The sequence below is a fragment of the Tinamus guttatus genome, unplaced genomic scaffold (genome assembly GCF_059628265.1).
Source record: "Tinamus guttatus ecotype Peru unplaced genomic scaffold, ASM5962826v1 Tinamus_guttatus_pri_ptg000225l, whole genome shotgun sequence".
NCBI classification, from domain to species: domain Eukaryota; kingdom Metazoa; phylum Chordata; class Aves; order Tinamiformes; family Tinamidae; genus Tinamus; species Tinamus guttatus.
Window position 1 is genome coordinate 261,872 of NW_028288759.1, and position 26,557 is coordinate 288,428.

The window sequence follows — 26,557 nt, forward strand, 5'->3', positions numbered from 1 at the left end:
GATGCTGGTGTTCACAAATATCACCAGAAGTTTTGACTGACTTAAAGTTTTGGAGAATTATAATTTTACCTATAATTTGAGGTAGGCTAGGCAAACTGATCCATATAAAGCTTCCACTGGAGGACTCCAATTTTGTTAATGAACTAGATGACTTAGATCAGTCTACTTCAAATTTGCTGTGAAAATTATGCCTCTTGCTGTTTTCCACCTCTTTACCCTCTGCCAACCCTGACCTGTTAGGCTTTCTTATTTTTTTAATTATGTTTATGGATACGAAAAGCTGATAATCTCTGGCAACTATGTTGATTCTTCTGCTGTAACATCCTTCTGGTCACTGTGTGTTGGCTGGTGGCCTTGCTCACATTCCCACTTGTGTCACAGTAAATGCAGCTCTAGGGCCTGTGTGTAGCTGCCAGCAGGAACCGCGCAGGCCACCCCTGCAGCACAGAGGGCAGGGGGAAGGAGTGGGAGATTTGAGCTGTGTGTGGGGGGACTTCAGGGGCTGGTTCAGGTAAAAAGGCTTGAACGGTTTGAGGGAACCATGTGTGCAGAAATGACAGTCTATAAAAATAGCACAAAATCTTATGGAAGGGATAGGGCTAGAAAAGCCAGGTAAGTGTATTTAGAAAAGAAAAGGGGAGAGAGAAATGTTTTGTGCATGGCGTTTGAAATGCAGTGAAGAAATCGTTTCTTTCTTTCTGGTCTGGATTCATCCTGTGAAGCCCTCACATTAATAATATGAAGGGAAAAGGCATTGCACGTTCATTCCATCACTAATTTCTCTTTGTAATGAAGAACAGCCTACAAAACTTCCCTTGTGTCAGCCTCGGAGGAAACTGCTGACATTAATAGCAGAAGTGAATCCAGATCCTGAAAGTGGTTTTCATTGGAAACTATTTTCATTTTGTAACATCTCAAATGAGAAAGCTTGTATTGTCTTACCTCAAATACTGTGTACTGGTGCTCCCCAAACACCATCTGCTTGGGGCAGAGATTGAAACTCCGGTTTATTCCATTTGCTTCAGCAACACAACTCATAGCATGAGCATAAAGGGATCATCATCTTGGCTGCTGGGATGCTACGCACTTCTAGAGAAATGTTTCAGTTCTCCAGCTTTGGGAGGTGGAGTTTGGCTCTGAACTTCAGAGGCAGTCATCACCTTGAGTTGCCCAGAACATGCCTACAAGATAGGAAAGAGAGCAAAAGAGAATGAAACCTGCATGGAGAGGCGTCCTAAGAAGACTTCGGTGGCTCCTGCCAGAAACAGAAGACTTCTAAGACAGAGTGGCAATTAATTAATTAGACAAACTTGAGCTTGCAGACTAAAAGAAAGCCTAGAGTGTTCTGAGAGGCTGTTGAATTTGCTGAAGAACTTGAGTCTTCTTACATCAGTGCATTGGAAGAGGAAGCAGTTATCAGTGAAGGGAATGGAAACGGATTTTCATGAGCCAATAAATATGCCTCTGTGTTAAATATGCATTATAGAGAACGAGATTCTGATTTTTGTCCTGAAAGATAGTTTTGTGTTGGTTCTTTTTAGAATAAAATGGGTTTCTAAAATGAGTGAAGTTAGAAATAATAGGGAAAAAAAAACAGTAGTTAATTGCTGAGATTATTAGAATCTTGGAAAGTATAAGTACCTGAAATCTAAGCAAGATGATTAGGAAGTTGTGAGGACCTATTTGGATTTCTTTGGCACAGTGTTTGAGAAATGAATATCCACAAAGTGTGCCACAAAGTCCTTTTTTAATCCATTTTAAAACCAAAGTCCAGGTAAAGGAGAGGTTCTGTAAAGGCAGCTGATTTGCAGTGGACAGATTATTTTGCCTCTAAAACACAGATCATCATAGCTACCTGCGATGATATTTATCCAGAAAAGCAAAGAGAAAATACAGTGAAACAGTCTTGGATTCTGGCTGCTGAAATCATTTTGGCTTTGAAGGAGACGTGGGTGCTTGTTTGTGCGCTGAGTGCTTTTGATGAACCAAGGCAGTACAAAGAAAGTAGATGCAAAGTAGGAGGCAATGTATCTAGTAAATACTTGTATACACAGAAACTCCTGAGAAGAAAATGAACTTATTTTGATGTTGAACTTACTCTACTGCATCATTCTAACATTAAATGTAAAGCATATGATGATCTAAATTTCATCATTGTAAAGCAATCATCCTGCTTCAGTACGGATCCTGTACAGCAGCGATAAAAGGAAATACTTCATTAAACAGCTAGTTCATCATTTACCTGCTGCAAAGATAAAATAAATCCTGTGAGCCATCAAGGCATTAATCATACTTTCCTCAGTTGTTGAGCCTAACCCATCATTCTGAGGAAGAAGAGATGAAAGCAGATTCAGCGGGCTGCAGAAAACAAGCTTGCAGGAGGCTCCACGCTCCGCACTCCGTGGGGGAGGCTGGGGATGCTGCAGCCGGAGAGGAGGCGCAGCCGGAGCGGGAGGCCTGTCCTGGCGGCGGGACGGGGCTCTGCCCGGAGCGCGGCCCCGGAGCGCCCGGGACGGCTCTGGAAGGGGCGGCTCTGGAGCCTGTCACCTTCCTCGCACCCGGGTGGCATTTGTCAGAGCCAGGTAGTATTTCATGCACGCCAGCATGTGAGTAAATCCAGATACACCCGCGATAAGATGAAAACGTCTCGCTGGATGCTGAATCCGGGGGCGTCCTCTGGAAAAAGGGGAGCTCAGCTCCCCAGCCAACAGCCAAGCCTCATGGAATTGCAAGTTACTTGCAAGTTTAATACTGCAGAAACACCGGGGAGCTGAGCAAGGGGAGGTGTTGCAAACCTGAGCACCCTTCAGCATTTCCAGGTTTGTTAAGGGCTTTTGCAGGTGCTCGCGTGTGAGCCTGTCTTTGTACAGGGCACAGTTTCTCATACTCATGTTTTGATGAAGAGGCAAAGAACTCAAGTGTGCAGCAGCTTTTTGCAAATATAGATAGCAAATCTATGAGTAAGAATCATTTCCTTCCTTTTTTTTTTTTTAATTGCTGGTGGAAAAGGGTGATCATAGGCAGTAACTCCCCACAGTGGTTCATCACATCTGCGAAACACAAAGACTGAAAAAATGCACTGCAAATTTTTAACACTTACCTATAGCTAAAGTTCATACCTAATCCAGAAAGCTCTGGTGGGAACAGATGCTACCTGAAAAAAATAGAAAGGAACTGGTTGCTTAAGAAGGGACGATGTACTTAGAAAGTAATAGATACCAAGTTCTTTTCTTCTGCTTTTTTGTTGTGAATGGGTGCATGAGTTTTTGGGCATGTCCTGAGGCATCTTCAAAAGAGGTCTTAGATACATGAAAAGGTCCAGTGGGATAGACATGTCCATGCTAGAATACAGTATCACTTCCTGCTTAGTAAAGGCTTTCCATTTACAGCAGGGAATTTTAAAATGTGAAAGATTAAGTACAGAAGATAGGAGGTAACTTCCCAGCTGCAGATAATCACAGAGGCAGGTTGCAAAATTTAAAACAAAAATGCAAGACGTGAAACAGGAACATCGAATCCTTGTGGGAAGCCTTTCTTTTGATGTATTTGTCTGCTTGATATAGTTACTGGTCGTCAACTTTTGTTGGATGCCCCTGATTTGAAAGAGTTACTGAAAGCAACAAAGATCTGAACTGCAGAATCCGAACTTTTAAAAGTCTGCGTCTGAAGGAGCAAAGGGAATCAGTGGGAAAAATTGAAAGAACTCTGATGATAAAGCTGATGGAGGTGAAAGAAGGGAAGGGAAAGAAGTGTTCCTTATGTCTGCTGAGGAAAGTGAATCCAGAGCATTTGTCTCAGAATGACATCTTTAAATTGGGCAAGGCCTATTACTTTAGATTTTGGAGACATAGGAAACAGGAATGTTAGAAATTCATTCACTGAGGGCCTTTTGAGTTTTCTAAAGGGTAACCCAATAGTCAGGAAAAAATTCCAATAGAGTTTGGGTTGTGATGTGAAAATATCTTGAAAGAAATACACTGTGTAAGTGTGACTTTTTAGTTTGTCCTCTGTAAATGTCTCCTTTTTACTGGCATGGGTCTTGCTGCCATTCTAGATGCCACTATTATGATGAACCGGGAGAAAGGGTTGCTATGATGAAGCACGGCTCCAATCTTACTGTGCACTGACAAGACTTTTACTTTAGACTAAATGTGAAAAAACTGTTTAGTGTTTTATGTACTAGCTAGCTGGAACTGCAGGAATTTTTGCAAATACAGGCAATCTACTGGCCTCGTTATGAGTTTGCGCACAGGTGAGTATGAACAAAACCCCAGTGGTCTGCATACAGCCAGAGGGAGCTGTGTGTGCATGGGTGTGGATGAAAGCCATAGAGCCGCACGCCAGCAGCACGTAGGTAAGAGCCAAGAAACTTGGAAAAAGCACTTGAAACAGGACACCTGGGGAAAAAAAAAAAGCTAAAGAGAGTGCTCTGGGACAAAGGGCCACAGAGAAAAAAAGCTTGGAGTCATGAAAACACTTCCCTTCATTTGCATCGTATTGAATTTAGGACAACAGAACTGTATGTATGTTATTCTGTTATTCATAAAAAACATAATTGCACCAGAGAACTAACTGACTTACAATTGTTTTTCCCATCCATGTGACCCTTTTCTTTTTTTTAGCTTATGATTGGGTCCAAGGATATCCATAATTTGAATGGTTTGGGAAATCTGGTACAACAGTATGAAACCGGCAAATACCCATAAAGGGGAATTTCATGAATAGAGTTTTGCCTCTTTTCCCTTCCCTTTTCCTCTCTCCACCTGATAGTAGAGTGACTTATTACCGAGTATCTGGGCTACCATTAAGGGACTTGGAGAAAACAGAATAACAGGTAAGAAATTGGCTATGTTAATGGAATGTGCATTATAAAAGGGCAAACTGGCTCTTTTAGACAAAGTCTGAAAATGGAGCTTATATTGTTTTCTTGTGCTATGACTACATATAATTTATAGGAAAAAAAATTATATGTTTTTATATGTTGGTTTTCTTTTGCAGTAATTGTGGGCTTGCTAAGGTATGGAAATGACCTAATAGTTGTAATTGTGACCTCTAAGTAATTGTTAATTTTGCTGTCAGTATGTGCTTCACATTTCTTACTTAATGGTATGCTAATTGTACAGCAGAATGTCACGTTCTCCAACATACAGATTCCCGATTTCAATTATCGCTAAGTAAATCTTCATTACTAATGAGTAAGCATTTCTTTTCCACGTACATTTGCATTATAATGGACATTTTCTTTATGCACTAAATTATTTTTTTCCTTGACAACAACTATATGCTTTATTTTGCAGCAGAGGCTACGAGATGATGATTCATTCTTTTCTGTTCGAGTTATGTGTATTTAAATTGTCAAATACTCTAGATAGCCTTATGTTTTTCTGTCCTGTGTTATTTTTCTGTAATTCCAGAATAAATGTGTGTATTTGCTTTATGACAACAAAACCTACTTAAGACAAATGCCTAAAAAGTAAGCTAACCTGCGTGTTGTGAATTAAGCTGTATTTTGAAAATTATTGCACTGTTTCATTCATGTTTCTGGGCAATCTCACCTGCTTTTTCTTGTGTCAGTGCGAAGTGACCTTTATGAGATAATGTTTGTATGATCCAAAGCTAAGGAGTGAGTGACTGCATGTGACCCGTATCCCTGCAGGATCCCTCTCAGCTCTTGGGGTATTAAAAGCAGTCCCCCAAACATATACTGGCTGCTGTTAATGTATCCGTCTGCAAGTGCGGTGGACAGCGGAGCACAGCGAGGGGAAAGGCCGCCGGGATGTCCGCGCGGCGCCGCTTGGCTGCCCCATGGCTCCCGCGTGGGAGCTGGCGCCAGGCCCGGGAAGAGCCTCCCAAAGCTGTTTTAGTATCAAAGAGGGCACCCTAATTAATAGTCATTAATATGAGTTGGCCTGGTGGTGGGGGTGTGTATGGGGAAGAAGATGGGAGCTGGGTTCTTTTAATAATGTAAGTACACGGGGTGTTATTCGATAGAAACAAAATGTGGTAAAATCCTTAGGTAGCGTTGCAGAAGTGCAGGAGGAAATGTTTGCAAGCAGATGTTAGAAGTAACCGAATGATTTCCTGCTCACTGTGCATGAATTCTTTCTAGCCTTGTGTATATCCTGATAATCGGATGGATTACAGTATAGATACAAAGTTTGTTTTGTTTTTATTTTGAAAGGCCTACGGTATGCAGCCTTTTTCCCAGACAGCAGCAAAAAACAAGGTGAACAATTTTTGCACTATGTGGTTTTGAATTCTGTCATATTTTCTATTACGTTTCTGTCTTCCATTAGGATAGCTTAGTTACTCTATTAACCACCACCATCATCCATATATATCACTTCCAATTCTGAGTTTAGTCTGCATTATGTATGTACGTAGTTTGATGATTTTTTCTCTCTCCTTGGGGGCTGGAAGTGGTTGCTCACATGTTACAGTTCGAGATGTTACAATGGTTGCCCTTTAATCAGTCATTTTTGGAGGGGCTGATGACACCTGGTGGTGTATTTTGCAAATGCAGACTTAACCGTGTTTGCAGCTGGCGATTTTTTACCTGTCCTTAACTAGCAAACTGGCAGTCAGTCAGAGCTATTTAAAAGAATCTGATCTCTGCATGAAAAATATATATATATATATATGTGTTGGGAGCATATTCTCCTCCCATTCAAACTTATATAAACTAAAAGAAGTAATAACATTTCCCTGCTATCGGAGCAAAATTGTGCCTCTGACCTTGCTATTGATGTCAGTAGTGTAGCATTCACAAGAGCTGTGTGCCTTTTTTATTTTCTCTATTAACTTTACAAATATCTTGCATAAATGAATGTTTAAAATATACATATACACTAAATATACTGCATTAAACTGAGAATCCTTTCTAGGAAAAATTAAGGTGATTAGAAATATGATGTTTTCAAAATTCTGCGGTGGTGTTACTGGAGGAAGCTTCTTCTGGTGTTTTGTTCTAATGTCATGATTTCTGGCTTGAGTGTGTGATTTTGCTTGCCAGCAAATATATTTTGTTATGTTTATGAAGGTCCACGTCCATCTGCCAGTATTCCTAACAGTGGAATATCTGGGATACCAATAAGTACCTACTACAGATAATCATTAAAAATCCTGAAGTACCTGATTGTGTCATAAAATACCACAGGAGCCAGGACCTATTGGGCTCTATTCCATTTGATTTTTATCTGGATAAATCTTTAATCAAAACTATTTTTTTCTCTTGCTTAATTGGCCCTTTTACTACTATGTGATTTTTGTTTGTTTGTTTCAGAAATAAGACCAGCGTACACTAAATACAAAAGATGTTTTAGGGATTGTTTTATCCTGCTTTTCCTCTGTGTACAGGCCAATCAGACACAGCTACAATGCAGTATCTTTAGTTGTTTCTAAAATGTTGTGAAGAAATGACCCCAAAGTGTACAGCCACTGGACTTTGTGGAAGGGGAAAGATTTTGTGAAACGAGAATGTACTCCATAGAAACAAATTAGGTGATATTATAATGCCATCCTAAGATAGACAATATCGAAAAGTTAAATGAGGAAAAATGATAGAAGAGTCAAATTACATTGTGAAGCTGAACAACAAAGGAAGGCAAAGTTACGAGTTCAAAAATCTTTGGTTAAGTCTTTATTTTAGTTTTGAAATTACTGCCCTAGCAGTCCAACATTCGATGTGTATAAGCTTTAGTGTAGGAAATTGGGGTTGAGGCTGTCCTGGTTTCTCGTGGGGGCTCTGACCAAGTGTACCCAACACGGCTGCTCCTCAGCACCCCGAAACTACAACAGCCACTTCCACCGTGAGGCCTCCCCACGCTCCAGAAGCAGAGATGCTCCGCTGGAAGAGGCCCCTCACATGAGGAGTTAAGTGACACTAGTTTGCCAGGCACGGAAAAAAGAGAATCAGACAACTGCCAGTCCTAGTTGTTGGTGGCAATTGCTTGCCCCAGCTGCACACAGTGAGGTTAAATATGGCTTAATCAGATTTTTAGCAAGATAATTTTTTTAAAAATAGAATTTATCTTTTTAGAGAATTGAACCCATTGAAAAGTGATATTTGCCTTTAAAAGGAATTGGGAGTTATATCTGAGTTACGACAGTTATTTTGTCTTCCAAGTGTAGGGAAGAATGTGGCATTTCAGATAACAAGCATAAACATTTAACGGTGGCCACTGGCAATTCTGTTGTTTTAGAACTATAGACTCCTAGAGCAAAATTCTGCCTCCAAATTACATGCATGCTGCTCTTACTTACTACAGCCAAGATTGTGCACATGTTTCAAAGGTCAGAATTTGGCCGTTGGGGCTGAATTTTCAGGAAAGAGTACATTAAAGACATCTGTGCATCAACATACCCAATATTCTTTGTCTGCTAGAGAACATTTCAGGAATAATCCTAGTACAGTGCAAGTGAAACATTTTCTGTTTTCTGGATTGCATTGGGATTGCTTAGAAGAGACATATCTTGCAGAAGTAGGTTCATGATTTCATTTATTCCTTGTAAGTCAACACTTGGATACGGAAAAGTTGTCAGAGTAAAAACTGGAAGTGACCACCCTTCCTTGGGTAGTCTAAATCAGAGAGGTCAACAGCAGAGTTTTACACAAAGGTAGAAAACTAAGCCACTTGCCATTGTGGACAGAGCTCATATTTGGAATTATGTTACTAATCAGACACTTAAAAGAAATAAACTTGGCATTCATATTCTATGGGAGGTAGTGTGTATTAAATTGCTGAAGATCTTTAAGCATGTAGGTTTTCCCCTGTTTTTTAAACATTATACCCTTCTTAAAATGTTTATAATGTCTAATTGCTGCTGGATTTCAAGACATATCAATTTTGTTCTTAGTTCCTGCGGATTTTGACAGAATATCATACCAAAATATTTTGTATTTTTTGTAGGACTGGGAAACAGAAAATCATGACTGGTATTGTTTTGAATGCCATTTGCCTGGAGAGGTGTTGATATGTGACCTGTGTTTTCGTGTGTATCATTCCAAGTGTTTGTCTGATGAGTTCAGGCTTAGAGACAGCAGTAGTCACTGGCAGTGCCCAGTTTGCAGGGTGAGTACCTACGAGCTTTCACGTGCTGATTAGAAGATTGATATTCGTTAATAGTTTCATTAAGGTGTCCAGATGGTCTGGCCAGGTTATTGGGTAAAGAACTGATGATTGCAACGATGGTACATGCCCAGAGCATCTGCACAAAGATACCAGAATAATGTGCATGTAGTGGACAGCCTTTTTTTAAGACTCCAGCAAGTTTTACTTTTGCATTTGAAAGCACACAGTATACTGTGTGGGCATATGTGTGTATGTATGTATGCAATGTGTGAATGCAGTATATTGCAGAAATCTTCATGATTAACTCAACATGAGTAAACAAATTGTTGTGCAGGATGCTACTGTTTTTTTATCTCAACATCATTTTAAATGTAGTTAACTTTTTTGAATCGTGATGTATCTTTCTGTATTTTGATGACTGCATTCTTAATATTTTTTGAGTCATGTCATACATTATAAAACCACGGTCATGTTACTGTCTAGGGCAGTATCTAAAAATAAGGGTGAAATCCTGCCTCTCATTTACTTCTGTGAATGTTTTTATTGGCATCAAATAGGCCAATATGGACTTCACCTCTAGTTTTTATATTGCTTTTCCTTCAAAATTGCTATTCTTATGAGTATGATAGATAGACAGCAAAGAGTATCTTTTATATAGGCTACAGGAATGAGCAGGTATGCTACCTACATGTCAGTAGAAGACTAAACATCCAAGCTAGGATAGTGTTCCCAGCCACCTGGCCTTAATCGAGAAGATTCATTTCCTTACTGCTACCTGTGTGCAACCTCCCACGAGGGAGCACACTCCTAGTGTTCTCTAAGTGGAGGGAATGGTTTGAGGTAAAATAATACTGGTGTAGACAGGCAAGAAAACTCTGCCAGTTGCACTGCAGCTTCGGCTTGCTGAAGGGAGAGGAGATTCCTGTGCTAAAAGCTTAGCTCTGGATGTGGAGGAGACTGACCTTGAGATGATCTGTGCTGCAAGGAATGTAAGGGTGCAGACACTGCTGAGATACAGTTTTGGAAAACACATGGCTTGTTTGTTTTAAAACAGCACTTTCTGATAGCTCTCACCTCAGAGCAGTTGGGAAAAGCTGGCACCTTCTCCTGCAAATCGGGAGTGCTCCAGGTTTAGGAAAAGGGCGAGAACGTAGAGCCTGCCCAGAGGAAGCTAAGAAGAGTGAGAAAGACATGATGGCAGGGAAAGACAGCCAGGAATGAGAAGAGGGAGCATATCCCCGTGTATCGAGTTGCTGGCCATTTAATCCCGTGCTCAGCGTTCCCTTTGTTTAGAACAAAGCGTGACATTGTTGAACAGCTTTTAGATTTTTAGATAGGTCTTTTTAATCGTTGATTCTCATAATGACTATGGATTGTTCTAATAGTTAAAATAAACTGGATGCAGCCTCCACTCTTGTCTGGAAAGGATTTTAAGTAAACCTGGGGAGAGGAGGGACGTCAATATGATGTGAGGTGCACGTGATGCTCTAGTTGTTGTCCCGCGGAGGAGCTCGGTCGCTGTGTGCAGTGCACGCACGTGTGCAGGGCAGTCAGCTTTGAGTTCAGCTTGGCTTTCATCCTGGGGCCTTGCAATCCTTTTTGACGATGATATTACATATTTTTCAATCATTGAAGAAAAAATCATGAAACACAGACTTGATCCATGTGCAATATCCGCTTTTGCATATTGGTCATCTTTTTGTCATTAATTTGTTATTTTAGAAAAGTCTTAAAAGGAGCTTTTTGACCCAGAGATCTTTGGCTTGCCCAGTGCCTTAGAAGATGCTCGGAAAAATATGGCATCCTCCGAGTTTTGCCATTTTGAATTTTGAATGCATCCCTTTCAGCCCTGTGCTGGCATCTCCTCTTTTGCTTGTAATTAAACGCATTTCAAGCCCAGATACTCCAAACTTGGAGCAGAGTGGCTTAACCAGTTAGTTTGTGGAAGCCAGGGGGAGGTGTAGCTAGGCATGGAATTGCCATCCTTGGTTGAGGTTTCAGTGTGAGTCTGCTGCTTCCTCCCCCCTCCACAAACTGACCGGCCTAATTTGATTTTAAAAGCACAGGTAGAGAAACTTGTACTCAAAAAAATATGGTGGTTTAGGGAGTCCTGGCTGATGTCTGGAGCACATAACAAAGCTTGACCATCTTGCCTAAGGGCAATGGGGTTTACTTTGCCTTATCAGCAGTAAATATGTATGTTGTAGCAAAGTAGTGGCTGGGACAAAGAGCCGTGTTATCTTTCCATGCTCTTATAACTGGGCATAGCACTTTTCACCAAGGGGTCTCACAGCTCTTTACAAAGGTGAATCAAAAGTATGTTTGAAATCTAAAATGCGGGGTGAAATATTTGAAGAACATTCACTCTCAGGTACAGATCACTTCTGGAACACTGCCAAGGTCAGGAAGCCTTTGGATTATTCGTTTCACAATTGCTGGTTGTCCCGGTTCAGTCAGCCCGTGCAGCTTTATCTTGCACACTTGACTACTCGGAAACATTTCACAGAGGACATTGGCAAGGATTTTTCATAACTTTAAAATATCTTTCCTCCCATAACATTTGTGGAAACCTTGATCTGAACTCTGTTTCCCTGCTGGCAGCTTGTTTCCACTGCAACCATAAGCACAAATGTCCACCTCCTGGTTTGCCCCCTAAATAAATAAATAAATAGATAAGCGGCAAATAAATAAATAAGTAACTTTGTGGTTCGCCCCCTAAATAAATAAATAAATAAACAGTAAATAAATAAATAAATAAATTTGTGGTACCAATCTGAATACTTTGCATCCTGCGTAGCTCTCCTGGGAGACTGAGTCAAACAAAGTTCACTTCCAACCATGTTGCAGTATTTGTCACTGACTGCTGACTAATCATAAGCCCAAGTGAAATAAATTGGTGTTATCAGCCAAATTCCTGGTAGACAGGTCACAAGAGAAACACTCAGCATCAAAAGGATTGAATTAGCCTTTTCCCACTACTGCAATGGTCTGTTTAAGACAGAGTTAGTGCACTGGGTCTCTGAGGGTCACAAGGGGCTTGTACATTTGTTGCTACTCTTTGGGTAGATAGCAGGAGGAATTTAATTTCCTCCATCTGTTAATTTAGCACCATAAAAACTACAGGAAGTGCTGCAAAAATACTGATTTTTTTGTTTTGGAAAAACAGATATCAGCAAAGATATATGAATTTTATGGGATAAAGTTGGTCACATTTTGGGGGTGCGACTGCAATTATTTCTTTCTTTTAATTGATTTTTAAAGTAACTTTATAGAAAGGTGAAATTACGTATGGTACCATCTAGATTGTCCCAGAGGGTTAGATTCGATCAGCAATGCAAAAAGAGCCCTTCAGGTGGCCCCACTGTACGTCTGGGTAGATTTTTTTACAGTTTCCTGATCAGACATTGATCTTCCCTGCATGTGCTTTACCAGAAATTGCACCCAAGTTACCTGTCATAAGGGGTGGTTGAATATTTCTGTTTTATGAGAATGCAGTAAGCTGTAGAGACACTAAATGCTGTGCTGATAAGTATCCTATAAATAGGCTATTTCCAAGTTCTGGTACTGAACTAAGCATTTCATAGGATACATAAAAATACATGACCGTGCAGCTCGCAATCAGCATCAGACATGACGTGAAAGGCGAGCGTGACAAACAGAAGAGAGTTCAGAGGTGCAGGAAGATGAAGGTTACTGGAGGGAATTAACTTAAATAATGAATTCAGGGGAGTTTTAGATACTAGCTGTCCATCAAGGTTGCTTTGGCTAATATAAAATACAGGCAGGAAAGAGAATATGGAGACTGATGTTAGCTTATTGTTGGAGTGTCATGGGGGGAATTTGCCCACACCAGTAAGGAAAACTGGGAAGCTTCCATGTAAAACTTCCTGCCACCTTCTGTGCTCATGGGACTCTGTTGTTCACAGGGCACTTCTGACTCAGAAGGTGCCCCCTGCACCATGCACATAGAAACCAGCTACGGATTCAGCTGTGGCCATTTTGAAAGTCCCTCGGGCCGAAAATCCAGCCTGGTTTGGCTGTGTGTGTGGTTGAAAGCGACGTGTCCATCATTAGGCAACGGCACCTTCATCGGCCTCCCGGCCGCGGTGCAGGCTGAAATGGAGCTCCTTGGTGCCTGCACACACGTGGCAAACGGGAGGGAAAGGAGAAAGAAGTATTGGTTGACAGGGCAGTACAGGGAAACTGTTTGCATGGAGCAAATGTAACTGCAGTGCTTTGAGTCAGCCAGCTTGCCGACTCAGCTAGGACCTTGCATTTCTTAGACCTGCACTGTGCAGCTGAGCACTTTCCAGAGGTATCTCTAGCCGCTGCTTTCTTTGGATAGTTCATAAAGTCTTGTAAAGATTTCTGGCATTATGGACACATCAGAATTGCTAAGTAAGTCACACCTGCGCTGTGCAGTATATTGCAACCCTCTTTAACAGCTAAGCAGTATTAACCTGGAAAATCTAATGCAAACAGCAGTCCAAATCCAACCTGGGAGTGCCAACTTCCAAGAACTAGATGTGCTGCAGAGAATAAGGCAAATATAAAGTATTGCCTGCACCTGCAAGCAAATTAGGTTGGAGTCTTGGCCTTGCTCCTACATGCACTGTATTCACCGAGCCGATGCTTCCCGTGCCTCCAGTTTACCATGATTCAGAGCAGATGGGTTGCAGATTTCTCTAAGAACTGGTGCGACTTAGGAATCATCCTGTATTGAGCTGCAGTATCCTACAAGTAGGACACCTGCAAGTGTAAGTTCCTGACGACTGTGGGACCTGGATCAAAGCTTAGTAGTCTGTTTCTAAGAAACTTGATATGTGAACAGGGGTCGTAGTATCGTATCTTAGTAGATCTTTCCACTTTTATATATTCACAGTTTAGCATCATTATTTTCCTTTCCCAAAAAGAGGAAATTAAAAGGCCTAATTTTCATTTACACTTTCTTCCTCATTGGTCTGACTGTGAAGGGACCTTAAAGCAGATATATTTTCTTCTGTCAGTGTTATAATTAGATTTTATGAAAATCATAACCTATATTGAATATTATCCTTTTTTTTTGCTTTATGTGGCATTTAATTTGGTTTCTCTGAGAACACTATAAAACTTTAAAATATTTAGTAGTTTTTTTAAAAAACAAAAAGTACACCTTTTCCATCCTAGCTTCTGAACAACACTTCAGTTGGGGCTAATCTTTCTTGAAAAGTGCATGAAATGGCTTGATTACAAGCTGGCTTCTAAAACGAGTGAGAAGCCTTGCCATAAAAAGGCATTTTTCTTGCTTTGATTTACTAAATTCACTACCTGTCAACATTTAGTAGAGGAACCTGGAGATCATTTTTTTTATAAAATAAGTCCATTTAGGGAACTGGAGGAGAAGTGAGAAGTTGGAGTTTGCCTGAAGTTAATTATATCATTTCCATAGGTGCTTAGATTATATTAATCTGTGACACAGGTAATGATGCAAAGCAGCTCTCTAGCTTTTATTAGAACCTGAGGACAAGACTGTAAACGGTCTGTCCTAACACAGCCTCTTAGAAACTGTCCTGCTCACCGAGGCACAATGAGAAAGGTTCCCGTGAGCTCCGTGATCCCTCCAGCAGGTGACAAATTCAGACCCATGTTAGAATAAGAGGTGCAGAAGGACTGCTCTCTGCAAGTGGATTTTATTGTGTCCTAAAGAGTCTGAGCCCATTAAAGTGCTGTGTTAAAGGCAGCATACATCATTCATTGCCTGCAGTGTCAAAATGAGAGCAGCAAGTTCATAAAGCAGTGAGTTTAGTGTACGTTTGGGTTTCTGTGCAGCAGCAATGTCTGCTTATGCAAAACTGAGTATGGGAAATGAAGCAGGATTCACATTCTTATGGCAGATGAGGTAGAATGTGCATAGACAGAAGGTGATTCACAAATAGAGCATAGAAACCTTTCAAGAGTAAAATTCTTATTTTTGCATTTGGTAGGAAGATCTGGGAACCATTAACGAAGCGAAAATCATGTTTAAATGGGATGTTATTCTCAGAAAGGCCTGGAGCTGGCCCTTTCTGCCGTCCTCATTGTGGCTGGCGGTGGCAGTGCCCTGCCAGACGAACAGGCTTGCAAGGACAGGAGCGTCTGCAGGGATCTGCGATCCTTGGGCGGAGGCAATTGCAACTGTGGTGTCTACCAGGTGCAGACAAATATTTCAGCACAGTTTTGCTGTCCACGCTGTTAAGCAGTGAAGTAAATACCTCCATCTGTAGTGCTGTGAGCAACTTTGGTTTCCTTTAAGTTGGAGGTAGTAAGTACAGTCCTGAGATGGATAGGCTACACAGCTGCCATAGCACAAGGGCCAACATGGGATTGCCAGTGGCTTCAACATCTTCCAGCAGGAAAATAAGCCAAGGGACTCCGACAAATTGTATGATTTTTTTTTTGGTGGTGGTGGTGGTGGTGGTCTTATTGTGTAATAGAGACTCTGATACATAAATATGTAGAAATAATTGCTCTGTACATAAGATACCTGCTCCCTCTCTATATAGGTCTCAACATATCTGCTCCCTCCACATATATGACATCGTCAGAGTCATATATGAATACCCTAGTAAAAATAAAGCACTGTTAGCAAGGAATAGTTTCTAAGTCTCATACGTCTCTTAGCTCCCTACTAGGAATTGGTGATTCGGCTGCTTCTTGTGCACATTGATAGAGCTTGCTAAGCAGCAACTCTCTGCACAGCTATGGGGAGCTTGCTGAAAGCTGCCAGAATTGGAAGGGGCAGGTGATAATGCGTAGGATAAGTCTCCTACTAGTCCAAGACGAGGATTAAAAATTTGAGACCGCGAACTGCTGAAAAGGGAGCACGTTTTCCAAGATCTAGGTTAGGTTTTGTGAGGGAAAAACCAGCAGCCACTGTATTTCCTAAGCAGTAAATGTGCTCCAAATTATTACTAGCTAGAGCAATGCTGTATCTGAGTTCATCCTAGATGGTGTCTGTTTGTCTAGTAAGCACATAAATCACATGAGTGCATGGCCAAGAGTTTTTTTTTAAATCATTTTATATTTTGAAGAAGATATTGATGTCTTGCTAATAAGTAGACCATTAAATACATTGTAAAATGTTCCCTAATATGCCTTTCTTCATTACTTTATTCTAATAAGACACTTTTTTACATGGGAAGTTTTGAAAAAGCATTATTGACCTACATGCAAATTAAAAGCAAGCCTAATCATCTGATATAATGTGATGCAAAGTTCCTTTTTTCAAAAAATATTGTGATACAGAGAAAAATGTTGGTGAATGAGTTTTGAAGTCAGATTTAAAATAATAAAAATAACATGAAACTCTTTTTCTTTAACAGAGTATCAAGAAGAAAAACACAAGTAAACAGGAGATGAGCACATACCTGCGGTTCATAGTCTCTCGCATGAAGGAGCGGGTGAGTCGGGAGCGGGAAGGTCTGTCGAGGCGTTGGGTCGCGTGGGGCTGTGCAGGGAAGAGGGCAGGACAAGGTCTTGTTTTATCTCCCCTGTCACCAGTGGCTTGGGTATTTCAGCACACACTCATTGTGCCTCGTTGTTCAGGTCAGTCATCATTCTGACAGGAGTAGTTTATCCCATGGGCCCGTGGCTCCTTTGAAATGGGCGTTTTTCAGCTTCGAGGCATGTGAAGTTGGTATCTCTGTGGGTGTTTATCTGGCATGTTGTTGCAGGTGTCGAAGCCAAAATCTGGAATACTCCAAACCATCACCTTCTTTAATATTTCTTTTGCATTTTAAGCAGAATACAATAACTTGCACTGTCTCATGGTCCTTTCAGGCTATAGACCTGAACAAGAAAGGGAAAGACAACAAGCACCCGATGTACAGGAGGCTGGTGCACTCAGCTGTTGATGTTCCTACCATTCAGGAGGTAGAGTGACTTGCTTTCTAGCTTTCACACTGCTTATGATGTGTTTTAACAGCGAAGGTAAACCTTAAGGGCTAAATCACTAATCCAGTTTAATTCTCTTTCTATTCAATATTTCAGCATTGTTTCCAGTATTGAATATGGGAGTTAAAATTTCAACCTTTTATCTGTAAATAGGTAACCAAATAAAAACATTTTCAGTGTTGTCTAGTATTCGGACAGGAAGTACCCTTAATTCCTTTTCTCTAAGAGAAAGAAGAAAAGCCTTTTCTCTAAGGCTTTTACTAAGGTCTCTGACTAGTTGAAATTTTTAGGGAAAGTAGCCAAATGGGTTTGACCATATTTCAATTTTAGTCATTAGGGCATTATGTTGATGTCAACTTTATAAACATCTGAATAAAGAGTCAATCATTTCATTGCTGGTAAGAAAGCAAAACTCACTTAAAACATCTGTTTTGTGTTAACCATTCCAAAAATAAAGTCCTAGTAAATATTTTGTCCGTTTTTTGTGGAGTGAAGGTCTGACCATGGCTCATAAGTCAACTATAGATGACAAAAGTGAATAGCATATTCTTTTTCATGACTGTAACTGGGTTGCTATGACATGTCATAATATATAGCCCTTTACCAACATAGTTATTGACCCCTTTTTAATTTTTATGTTATTGAAACACATGGATAAACAATAGCTATATTAACAAATTTGAAGACCACCAATATTTGTTACTGTCCTGAAGTAGTGGCAACACTGGTCGTATCTAAAAATGCATCAGACCTTCTTGTCACAGTCACCTTCACCTACTCCCACAAAAAGCCTTTTTGGCCTTGATAGCATGCCAGAAACTGATGATATTTTGTTTGCTGTACAATTCTCATAGGTCCTCTTAACAGAGCACAACTGAAAATGCTGTATTCCTTATCAGAGAAAAGGCTGTAAAAAGAAAATGCACTTCATGGCTCCCTGCGAGCTTTGTTTGCCTTCATCAGAAAACAGTGACTCTCCAGTGAAAATCCTGAAAGTAAAAAGGCAGTCAGCACTGATTTGAAACTAGCATGTGTTTTGAAGGTTCAAAGTCTGCACCTCAGGGCATATATCTTTATTTGTTCTGGGCAACATTATATTTCATTTATAGAGGAAAGTGAACGCAACTACTCCAGATTTACCCTGTTATAACCAAGAGATTTTTTTCAACCTAATCAAACACTAAAGCGCCTGTTTTACCTCTGGGCTTTGCGTAAGTGGATGAGCACAGCCCGTGTTGAGGTAGACAGACATTGTTAGAGTTGTAAGTATTCCTTCAGGATGCAGGGAAGGCACTGACCAATCTGCCTGGCATAACACAGATTTCTGCGAGAGCTTCTCTGCATAAAGCAGATGCAGCACTTTAGCAACATTTTCACAGTCCTCTGTTTTCTTTTGTGTAGAAAGTCAATGAAGGAAAGTACAGGAGTTACGAGGAGTTCAAAGCAGATGCTCAGCTGCTTCTACACAACACCGTGATTTTCTATGGAGGTAGAGTACCACATTTCCTTCCCCCATTTGATTTATCTTTGCCTGTAGAAAATCACAAGATCAGGATTAAATTTAGTGTTTGGTAATCTTAAAGGTAGATAAGGTCAGGAGGGATCCCTAAAAAATCTAAGAAGGGGCCGCAAGAGGGCTTTGCCTGCCGCAGGGTGAGTTCTTGTCCACCTGCTATAAAACTATCTCCATCCTCTCTTGCTAAACTTTCAGTAGGAATTTGCACCCTTACCATCCTATTTCCTCTGCAGCCTATGTCATAAGTCAGTCCAGAAAGCAGATTTCTCCCAGGATGCGTATGTTTTTTCAAGGTGGAAAGAGGTGGAAAGAGGTCTGCTCTCTAATTTTCGGTGCCAGCAGGATAGACACACACACTTCTTTTCCCTTGTGGGCAATTATTTCCCAGAGAGCAGCAACAAATATAGCTCATCCAGAGCAGGAGTGTCCTACTGGTGCAGTGTGGAGTTATGGCCATCAGAAAAAAAAAATAATGCTGATACCTACGTTATAAAATTGGCTAGATGCTGCCATTGAAGAGACCCACTGCTACACAAGGGGTTACTTAGAAAAAGTCAAGATAGAATTGCTTCAGAGCAGGTTGCTGGAAAGCAGGGAGTTGCAGGCAGTCAAGCAAGGCTATACCTGTTCTCTGTTTGAATTGCTGAGTTGATGCCTGTTGATTCACAAGGTTTGGGAGCTGAGACATACAGGTCTTGAACACTGAGTGCATTAAAAGAGATTCTGTTTGAGCAGTGAAGTACTACGTGACTGTTTGGTACAGTGGAACAATCTGATCGGAAGTGAAAAACACCACCAAAACATGTAGCCTCCAGAAACTACAAGCAGGTTCAGTAACAAGGTTCTCCTCAGGCATCATTTCGTGTAGAACATGGTTCTGCTACTGGAGATACAGCCCGTGCCTTGAGCAGTGGGAGGAGGGGACATCAGCTCTGTTGGCAACCTCAGGAAACCCACCGTGCAGTTGGGAGGGAGAGGTGTGAACGTGCTAACAGAAATACACGGGAGCAGAGGGAACCACGAAGCCGCACTACAAGCAAAAAAATTTATGTGGTTTTACCTGTTTTGCTATGAAGTGATAGCAGAGAGGTGTTTTAGGCCAACTGCAGCATATTATTAGCAGAGAAGGAAATAGCGAATTCATATCAAAAGCAACCCCATGTCCCTGCTGCTGTTTTGCTTATTGTCTTGTTTGGTTTAAATGCTTCCAAAAGGGATTTTGCATGCAAACATGAAAGAGCAAACAAATATAGCATTGGTGTTGCAAGTTTTTTAATGGAAGGTTTATTGAAGAAGCAGAGTAATGTTTTGTACTTTCAAGCAAGACAATTACAGCGTGAAAGTCATAGCAATGACAACTGAAAGTTTTTGTGAGCACTCTGATCTGTGGTTGTTTATAGTGTTTATTTTTAATTTATAGCGGACAGTGAACAAGCTGATATAGCGAGGATGCTTTACAAAGACACGTGTCATGAAGTAAGTAGTGCCCACTAACTGAAGTATAGACAAGCTGTTTGATTTTCATCCTAGATCATAAAAAAGTGAATCTTCATGTTATAAAAATAAGGGTATGAATTTTGTTGCAGACTTTCTCTTGTAACTTAATAATAGCTGAATCAGAACCCCACTTTTTTGCAAGTATATTTGGAAAATACCTTGTTTTAAATTTTAATTTTGAAATAATCTAGTAATGCCTAGTTGGGCTAGAAATAATTGTACTTACTGATATAAGTTGAACCTGAAGTGAGATATCTACCAACTTCTGTTACTGCTGCTAGAAAATGAAAAGACAGTAAAAAGTTACGGGCAGCTGTCACGCTGTCACACTTGTTGTGTGCACAATTAAATTTCTTCTTTCAAAAGGTGCTTTAAATATTTAATTAGTTCAAATAACTGTTCTTTGACTTTTAGTTTTACTAAATCCCTCCCCTCAATTTTCTAAACCATGAAAAATGTTTCTGCAGTTTATCTGCCATCCATTCTCATAACACATTTCATATCTCTAGTTTGCATGAACAGAAGCAACTCCACAAAATTAGCAAGCAGAGGGCTGAAAAATGTTTTTACTTATGAGACAGTGATGTTATTGAGGTCAAGCATATAGGATTTTTGGACTTATTTACCTGTTTTTTGTTTTGCAGCTGGATGAACTGCAGCTCTGCAAGAACTGTTTCTATTTGTCAAATGCACGACCTGACAACTGGTTCTGCTATCCTTGCGTATGTTGCTGACACAGATTTTTGTTTGCTTTTCTGTATAAGTACCTGCAGTTTGGGTTTTATTCCTGCATGGAACATTCCACTTCAGTAGGCTTGTTTTGAATGTGTGGTTAAGACTCTCTAAGCCTAGATATTTTCCACATATGAAACGTTGATTGAAGTTCAAAGCAGTCATAATCAGGGTATTAAAACTTGGTTATCAGGCAGTTATAACAGTCTCACAAGAAAATAAGAAGCTTACAGAAATAGAACTTTACTCCTGGATAAAGCTATAAGGACAAGTTTAATTTTGGGGAGATACTTAGGATCTCTGATTTCAGTAGGCAGTTACACCCTTTTCAGACTTTGTCTTTTTTTGACTTTGATCCAAGGAACACATCTAACAAGGAAATGTGCATTGTAAGAAGATAAAAATGAAAACAAGCACTTAGATATAAACAGCAACCATATTCGTTAAATATTATTATGCCGTTATCATAAAATATTTATGGGAGAAATTAATATGATACTCCATATCTAATAATAAATATAACATTTTTTTCCAGATACCTAATCATGAGTTGGTTTGGGCCAAAATGAAAGGCTTTGGGTTTTGGCCAGCCAAAGTCATGCAGAAAGAGGACAATCAAGTTGATGTTCGCTTTTTTGGCCATCACCACCAAAGGTAATATATTAGTTCCATGTGCTTTTTACAAACAATACTTCAGTTAAATTTATCTCATCTGTGATGTTGTAAATCCTGAATGAACTAGTTGCCAGCATTAGAAAGACTGAGCACTTAGCCGTAATTGTTCAGAAAATTTGAAGCTTGATCTAACACATCCAAAGGTGCCAAGTGGCTCAGAGATTCCATTCCACAGTTGCCCTAGGGATGTTACCTAATGCTGTTTTAATTAAAGAAAGCAAATGAACTGCTGTCCAGGAGTGTTTCTTCAAATGCGTAGCAGCCTGCTTATCCAGACTGAGGCAAAAACTGGACAGAAATGTGTGCTTCTACTACAAGATGCATTGGCTTTGTGTAATGTTCTCATCTGAGCAGGCATGGTGCAGTTTTGTATTTGAGTAACATAATAGACATCACAAAACATTTCTGCATTATTGCTAGAACATTGTCAGAACTCTTGCTGTGACCCCGTTTGCAATTTCAGAGAGTAACTCTTTACATGAGAAACTGCATCCTTAGAGATCAGGGTTTACTTCCATCTCCAGCACTTGTTTTCTTGTTTGGTTTAACTTTTGGGGAGGATTATAATAGTGTTACTGTAACGTACGTGCATCAGCTCTTTTGTCATTGGATTTATATGTCTGCATGTGATGAGACATTTGCAAAGCAACTCATGGCTGTTAGGAAAGTGGTATATTCTGGTGCCTCCCCAAAAGGTTTGGGAATTCAGTGACAGTGTTTTATGAAGGTGTTTATTTAAATAGCTTTTAACATAATCTGCATATTATATAGCATTTTTTCCTTTGTGATATGATACCAAGTAGATTTTCTAATAAGCACAGAGAGTGTAAAGTGTGTTTATATGTGTTGCAATCATAGAATGATTTATCTTGCAATAGTAATCTGTTTGCAAATGCAGCTTATTTCATTAGTAGTTTTGGCATTAAGTCCTCAAAGCGTCGAAGTATTTAATAAAGCAACATGACGCTTGTGGGATGAGGTGCCTGCAACTTTGCATAAATATGTGCTGGTAGAAAAGACAAAATATGTTTTACTAGTATGTCATTACTTTGTTACTGTGCTGGACTTTAAAAATGAAAGGCCAAATTCCTAGTTAGTATAAATTATCATCATACTTTGACTGAAATGCTATTTATATTGGAAGTGTTGAGAACCTGGCCACAGATGTTTAATTTATTGCAATATTTATCATGTAGATGTGCATGGCAGTCACATTTTTTCTCTAATATCCAGTGCTGCTTAGTGTAACCTTTCAAAATGTCAAGAGCTGCAACTCTGTGAGGACTCTCTGAAAATATTTAAGAGGACAAAGTACCTTTGGAACCAAGTCCCTGGCAGGAATCCAGGTCAAAAGAGCATGAGTTCAGGCTTGATAGACATTGGCCCAAACCACAGAATATCAACATTTGAAGTGATAATTTGGTTTCGTTCCTTTACAGTTATAGCACAGAGGCCAAGGGCAGAATTGGATTAGCAAATGAACTTTCAATAAGGATGTTTCCATGTCTGAGCATTTAAAGAGAGACCAGGCAGAAGATTGTACTGCTTTTGGCCCTGTGTTTTTTTGTGGCTCGTTAAAGACAAAAGAGATTCTCAGCTATAGGACCAAGAGCTGAAAACTCTTTTTAGGAACTCAAACATGTAACCATAGGTAGCCTGTTTTTCCGTATGTGTTGAATTTGGAATTGTGACCAGACCTCACTGAAATTCCATCCACTTTTGAAATCAGTGTCTCAAGTTAAACTCCCGCATGTGTATTCCATGTTTCTGAACTTGTCTGTACCATGTATTCAAAAGGGCCTGGATCCCTTCAGAAAACATTCAGGATATCACAGTTAACATCCATCGGCTGCACGTGAAGCGCAGTATGGGTTGGAAGAAGGCTTGTGATGAGCTGGAACTGCACCAGCGTTTCCTTCGTGAGGGGAGATTTTGGAAATCAAAGAATGAGGATAAAGGGGAAGAAGAGGCAGAATCTAGTATCTCTTCCACCAGCAATGAGCAGGTATGTGCTGCCACGGTTTGCAACTGGTGCAGTTTCATAAAGAGCACACACAATCACAGAGTCGCAGAAAGATTGGGAGACATCTCTGGAGATCATCTAGCCCAGCCTCCCTGCTCAAGCAGGGGCTGCCCAGGACCAGAACGTCGTCAGGAACCTGGACAGATGACATACAGCAAGTTAAAGGATGGCATATATTGGTCTAAATTACATGGAAATTAGTCTGGTGCCCTGTCTGCAGTTTTATGATTACAGAAGGAGGACTCAAATGTTTGTTTTTTCCCATGTTTTGTAGCCTAGGAATTGCAAGAGTGTAAAGGTTTTTCCTGATTTTCTTGGCTGACCTCTGCGCGGTTTCATGAAGTTTGTCATCAGTAGCTCCTTGATGAAACAGAGCAAGATTTCTGAAGTTAAATAGGCCTGTTCAAATTAAATGTCATGGATATCAGATGGACTGCAGTGCTGCTGCCTTGGACACCCATCACGGGGCAGCACTGTAGCCGTTCAGCCTTTCCAGGGCTGGAGCATTCCCACTTTGGACCATATCCTGCGCTACGGATCCCTGGGTGACACTAAGTGTGCGTAACATTTTCAGCAAGTCCAACTAAAGTTAAGTGCAAGCATTGCCCTTTAGGAGCATATGACAGCAACTGACTGAAGTAATCTAAGCATAATTCTGCAAAACAAGAAAATTTATCTCTTTAAAAAGCACTAAAAGCACACAGGCCTAAAATATAAAACGTTGCCTTTCCAATATGCATCTTCTCTTATTAAGAATGGATCTTGTTAGTCATTCATTGTCCAAGCAAGTGTTATATATTCACTATCACTGACTTGGCAGGAGGATTATAATAGATTGAAGAATGCTTCGAGCTGTATTTTTGGCAGTCTTTTCCCTGGCGATATCTTCTTGCCTCATTTGAAACCGCCATCCTCTCTCTAGGTCTGTGTTTTAATAGATGAGAGTGTTTTGACCCTTTTCCTCTGCCCTTTGGTCAAGCAGTTCTATCATCCAATTTGTGGCTAAAACACTTGTTGCTGGATGTTGGCACAGGACTGGATGTTGTTTTAAGGGAATGCTCCATACCAAAACTCTGCCAACTTTTCAGCCCTGTTTAACTAACAAACCCTTGGTAGCCCCTTTGGTTTCATGCAATGTATGCAGTCACACAGGAATACAGAAAGAAAAATATTCATTCTCTAATATAGTAATATTCATGAGTGGTAACTGAGACATTTTCCCAGTTTTTCAGAAGTTAAATTAATCATAGGGTTTAAACGGTCCATTTGAGTATCTTCTATTCCACCCCACATGCTTCATTGTTTTATCTGTTTCACTGATTTTCCAGGTACAGGAACTTCAGAGTAGCCGTTCAGCTCCGGGCTCTGAAGTATTCTGCAATACTCTGTCATTAACACTAGCTAGTACTGGAGACTTTGGAAAAGAATTAAGAGCTTTGCTGCAGACAAATGTAAAATAATATACCCCTCTCTTAGATCTCAGCTGGGTTTCTAATGGTTAGAGATGGCCTTTTGTTCTAAAGCATGAAGTTTAATATTCTCCAAATATAGGTGGTCGTAATCCATTATTCCAAGTGTGGATAATCTTGTTACCTTTACCCGTATACGTTTTCTTTATGATCTTTGCTGCTTTCTGGCTTCGGCAAGATCTGCTGCCTAATTATGGGTTGCTGATATCAGAATTTTCCAGAAAAAAAAATATGAATTTTTATGTGAAATGAAGCAAAGAATGCTTAAGGTAAATACATACTGAATGTCAGAACTTGTTCATTAATTTTGTTCATTTGTGAGATCATAGCGTTGACAATGTAGAAAACATGGTATGCACTTCTCATTTAGGAACAGTATTCAGCTTTCTATTTGTTGAGTTAGATGATAAATATTCCTAAATAGAAGGTGCTAAAAAAGCACAATGAGTGCTACTCATTTTTGGAATGATCCAATATTCTTTTCATAATGTTCACAGCTGAAGGTTACTCAGGAACCAAGAGCAAAGAAAGGACGACGTAACCAGAGTATGGAACTCAAGAAAGAAGTGAGTAAATTCAATTACCATGTTTGGAGAGTTAGCAGGACAGAAAAAAATCTGAAACTATCATAGACACTCCTTTGTTCTTTGTCACCTTCTACTTATGTAACAATACTGATTTTAGAGCTTGACTCTCCCTGCTAACATATTGATACCTGCCACATGCAAGCCCTTGGTATCCTTATGGTAATATTCTGTGTCATGAATAAATCAACAGTCAGCAACAGTCAGCTAACTGTTCTAGAATTGACAAATTAAAGCTGGTTTAATAAGTCTGTTGAACGAATAAATAGCAGCAATTAGAAAATATTTATATTTTACAAGATCAAGGATAATAAATTAATAAAACATCACTGCTGTCCAAACTGAACCATTTAACTTCCTTTCTTGTTTTTCCAATTTGGACACTGAGGGAAGTGGGAGAAACAGCAGCCTGTGATCATACAGCTAAAAGACTGTACTATTATGCTTGCACACAAGGGGGCAGTTGTTGAGACAGCCATAAATTCTGTTATTTCTTAACTTGCGAGTATTTTCTTCTTGGCCTTGTTTCAGCTGCAGTCTGAATGCTAAGTAAAACAACTGATAGCAACTGATAAGGGAATGTTGAAAGAATCTTTTCTATTGCAGAAGCCTAAGCGAAGTTCCTATAAATGACTTTGTCATTCTATGCATCCCAAAACAGCATGTGATTAGTCATTGGAGAAAAAAGAAAAAAAAAAAGAGAAAAAAGAGGCATATTTACTGTTTCACATAGACACAATCCTAGGAACAAGACTGAAGACAGAGGAGGCTTTAGGTAGTTCAGCACCAGAGCCATGTGGGAAGAGACTGGTGCCTGAAGGACAAACATTGTCACTTTTCCTGTCCCAGCGTCTGTGACCACGTTATATCTGATCCTGCCTGGCTGGCTCAGAACGGCAGGTTTTGTGAGACCAAGACTCAGCAAGACCTACTGTTTTTCGCATCTGCAGCTCCGTGGGGCACAGACTGTGTTTGCGAGCAAGATAGGAAGAGTGCAGTCTTCTTGGGTTATGTATAATTGGCGGTGTCTTGTCATTTTTATTGTGTTTTCTGTCAAGCAGTTGCTGTGATTTGCTTCC

General features: G+C 40.1%; 1 protein-coding gene across 5 annotated transcripts in view; it reads left to right on the forward strand.

Annotated features, from left to right (window-relative positions):
- ZMYND11 (zinc finger MYND-type containing 11) overlaps positions 1-26,557 on the forward strand; it is a 97,859-nt gene that overhangs the window by 64,237 nt on the left and 7,065 nt on the right. For 2 of the 5 annotated variants that reach the window (XM_010220144.2, XM_088525175.1), the window contains 10 exons: positions 6,182-6,226; positions 8,910-9,071; positions 16,412-16,489; positions 16,869-16,961; positions 18,384-18,471; positions 19,919-19,974; positions 20,640-20,717; positions 21,263-21,381; positions 23,200-23,407; positions 25,392-25,460. In XM_010220144.2, the coding sequence (XP_010218446.1) occupies positions 6,182-6,226; positions 8,910-9,071; positions 16,412-16,489; positions 16,869-16,961; positions 18,384-18,471; positions 19,919-19,974; positions 20,640-20,717; positions 21,263-21,381; positions 23,200-23,407; positions 25,392-25,460 (996 nt within the window). The remainder of the gene's footprint in view (positions 1-6,181; positions 6,227-8,909; positions 9,072-16,411; positions 16,490-16,868; positions 16,962-18,383; positions 18,472-19,918; positions 19,975-20,639; positions 20,718-21,262; positions 21,382-23,199; positions 23,408-25,391; positions 25,461-26,557) is intronic. The other 3 variants (XM_088525177.1, XM_088525176.1, XM_088525178.1) reach the window with 3 other exon arrangements.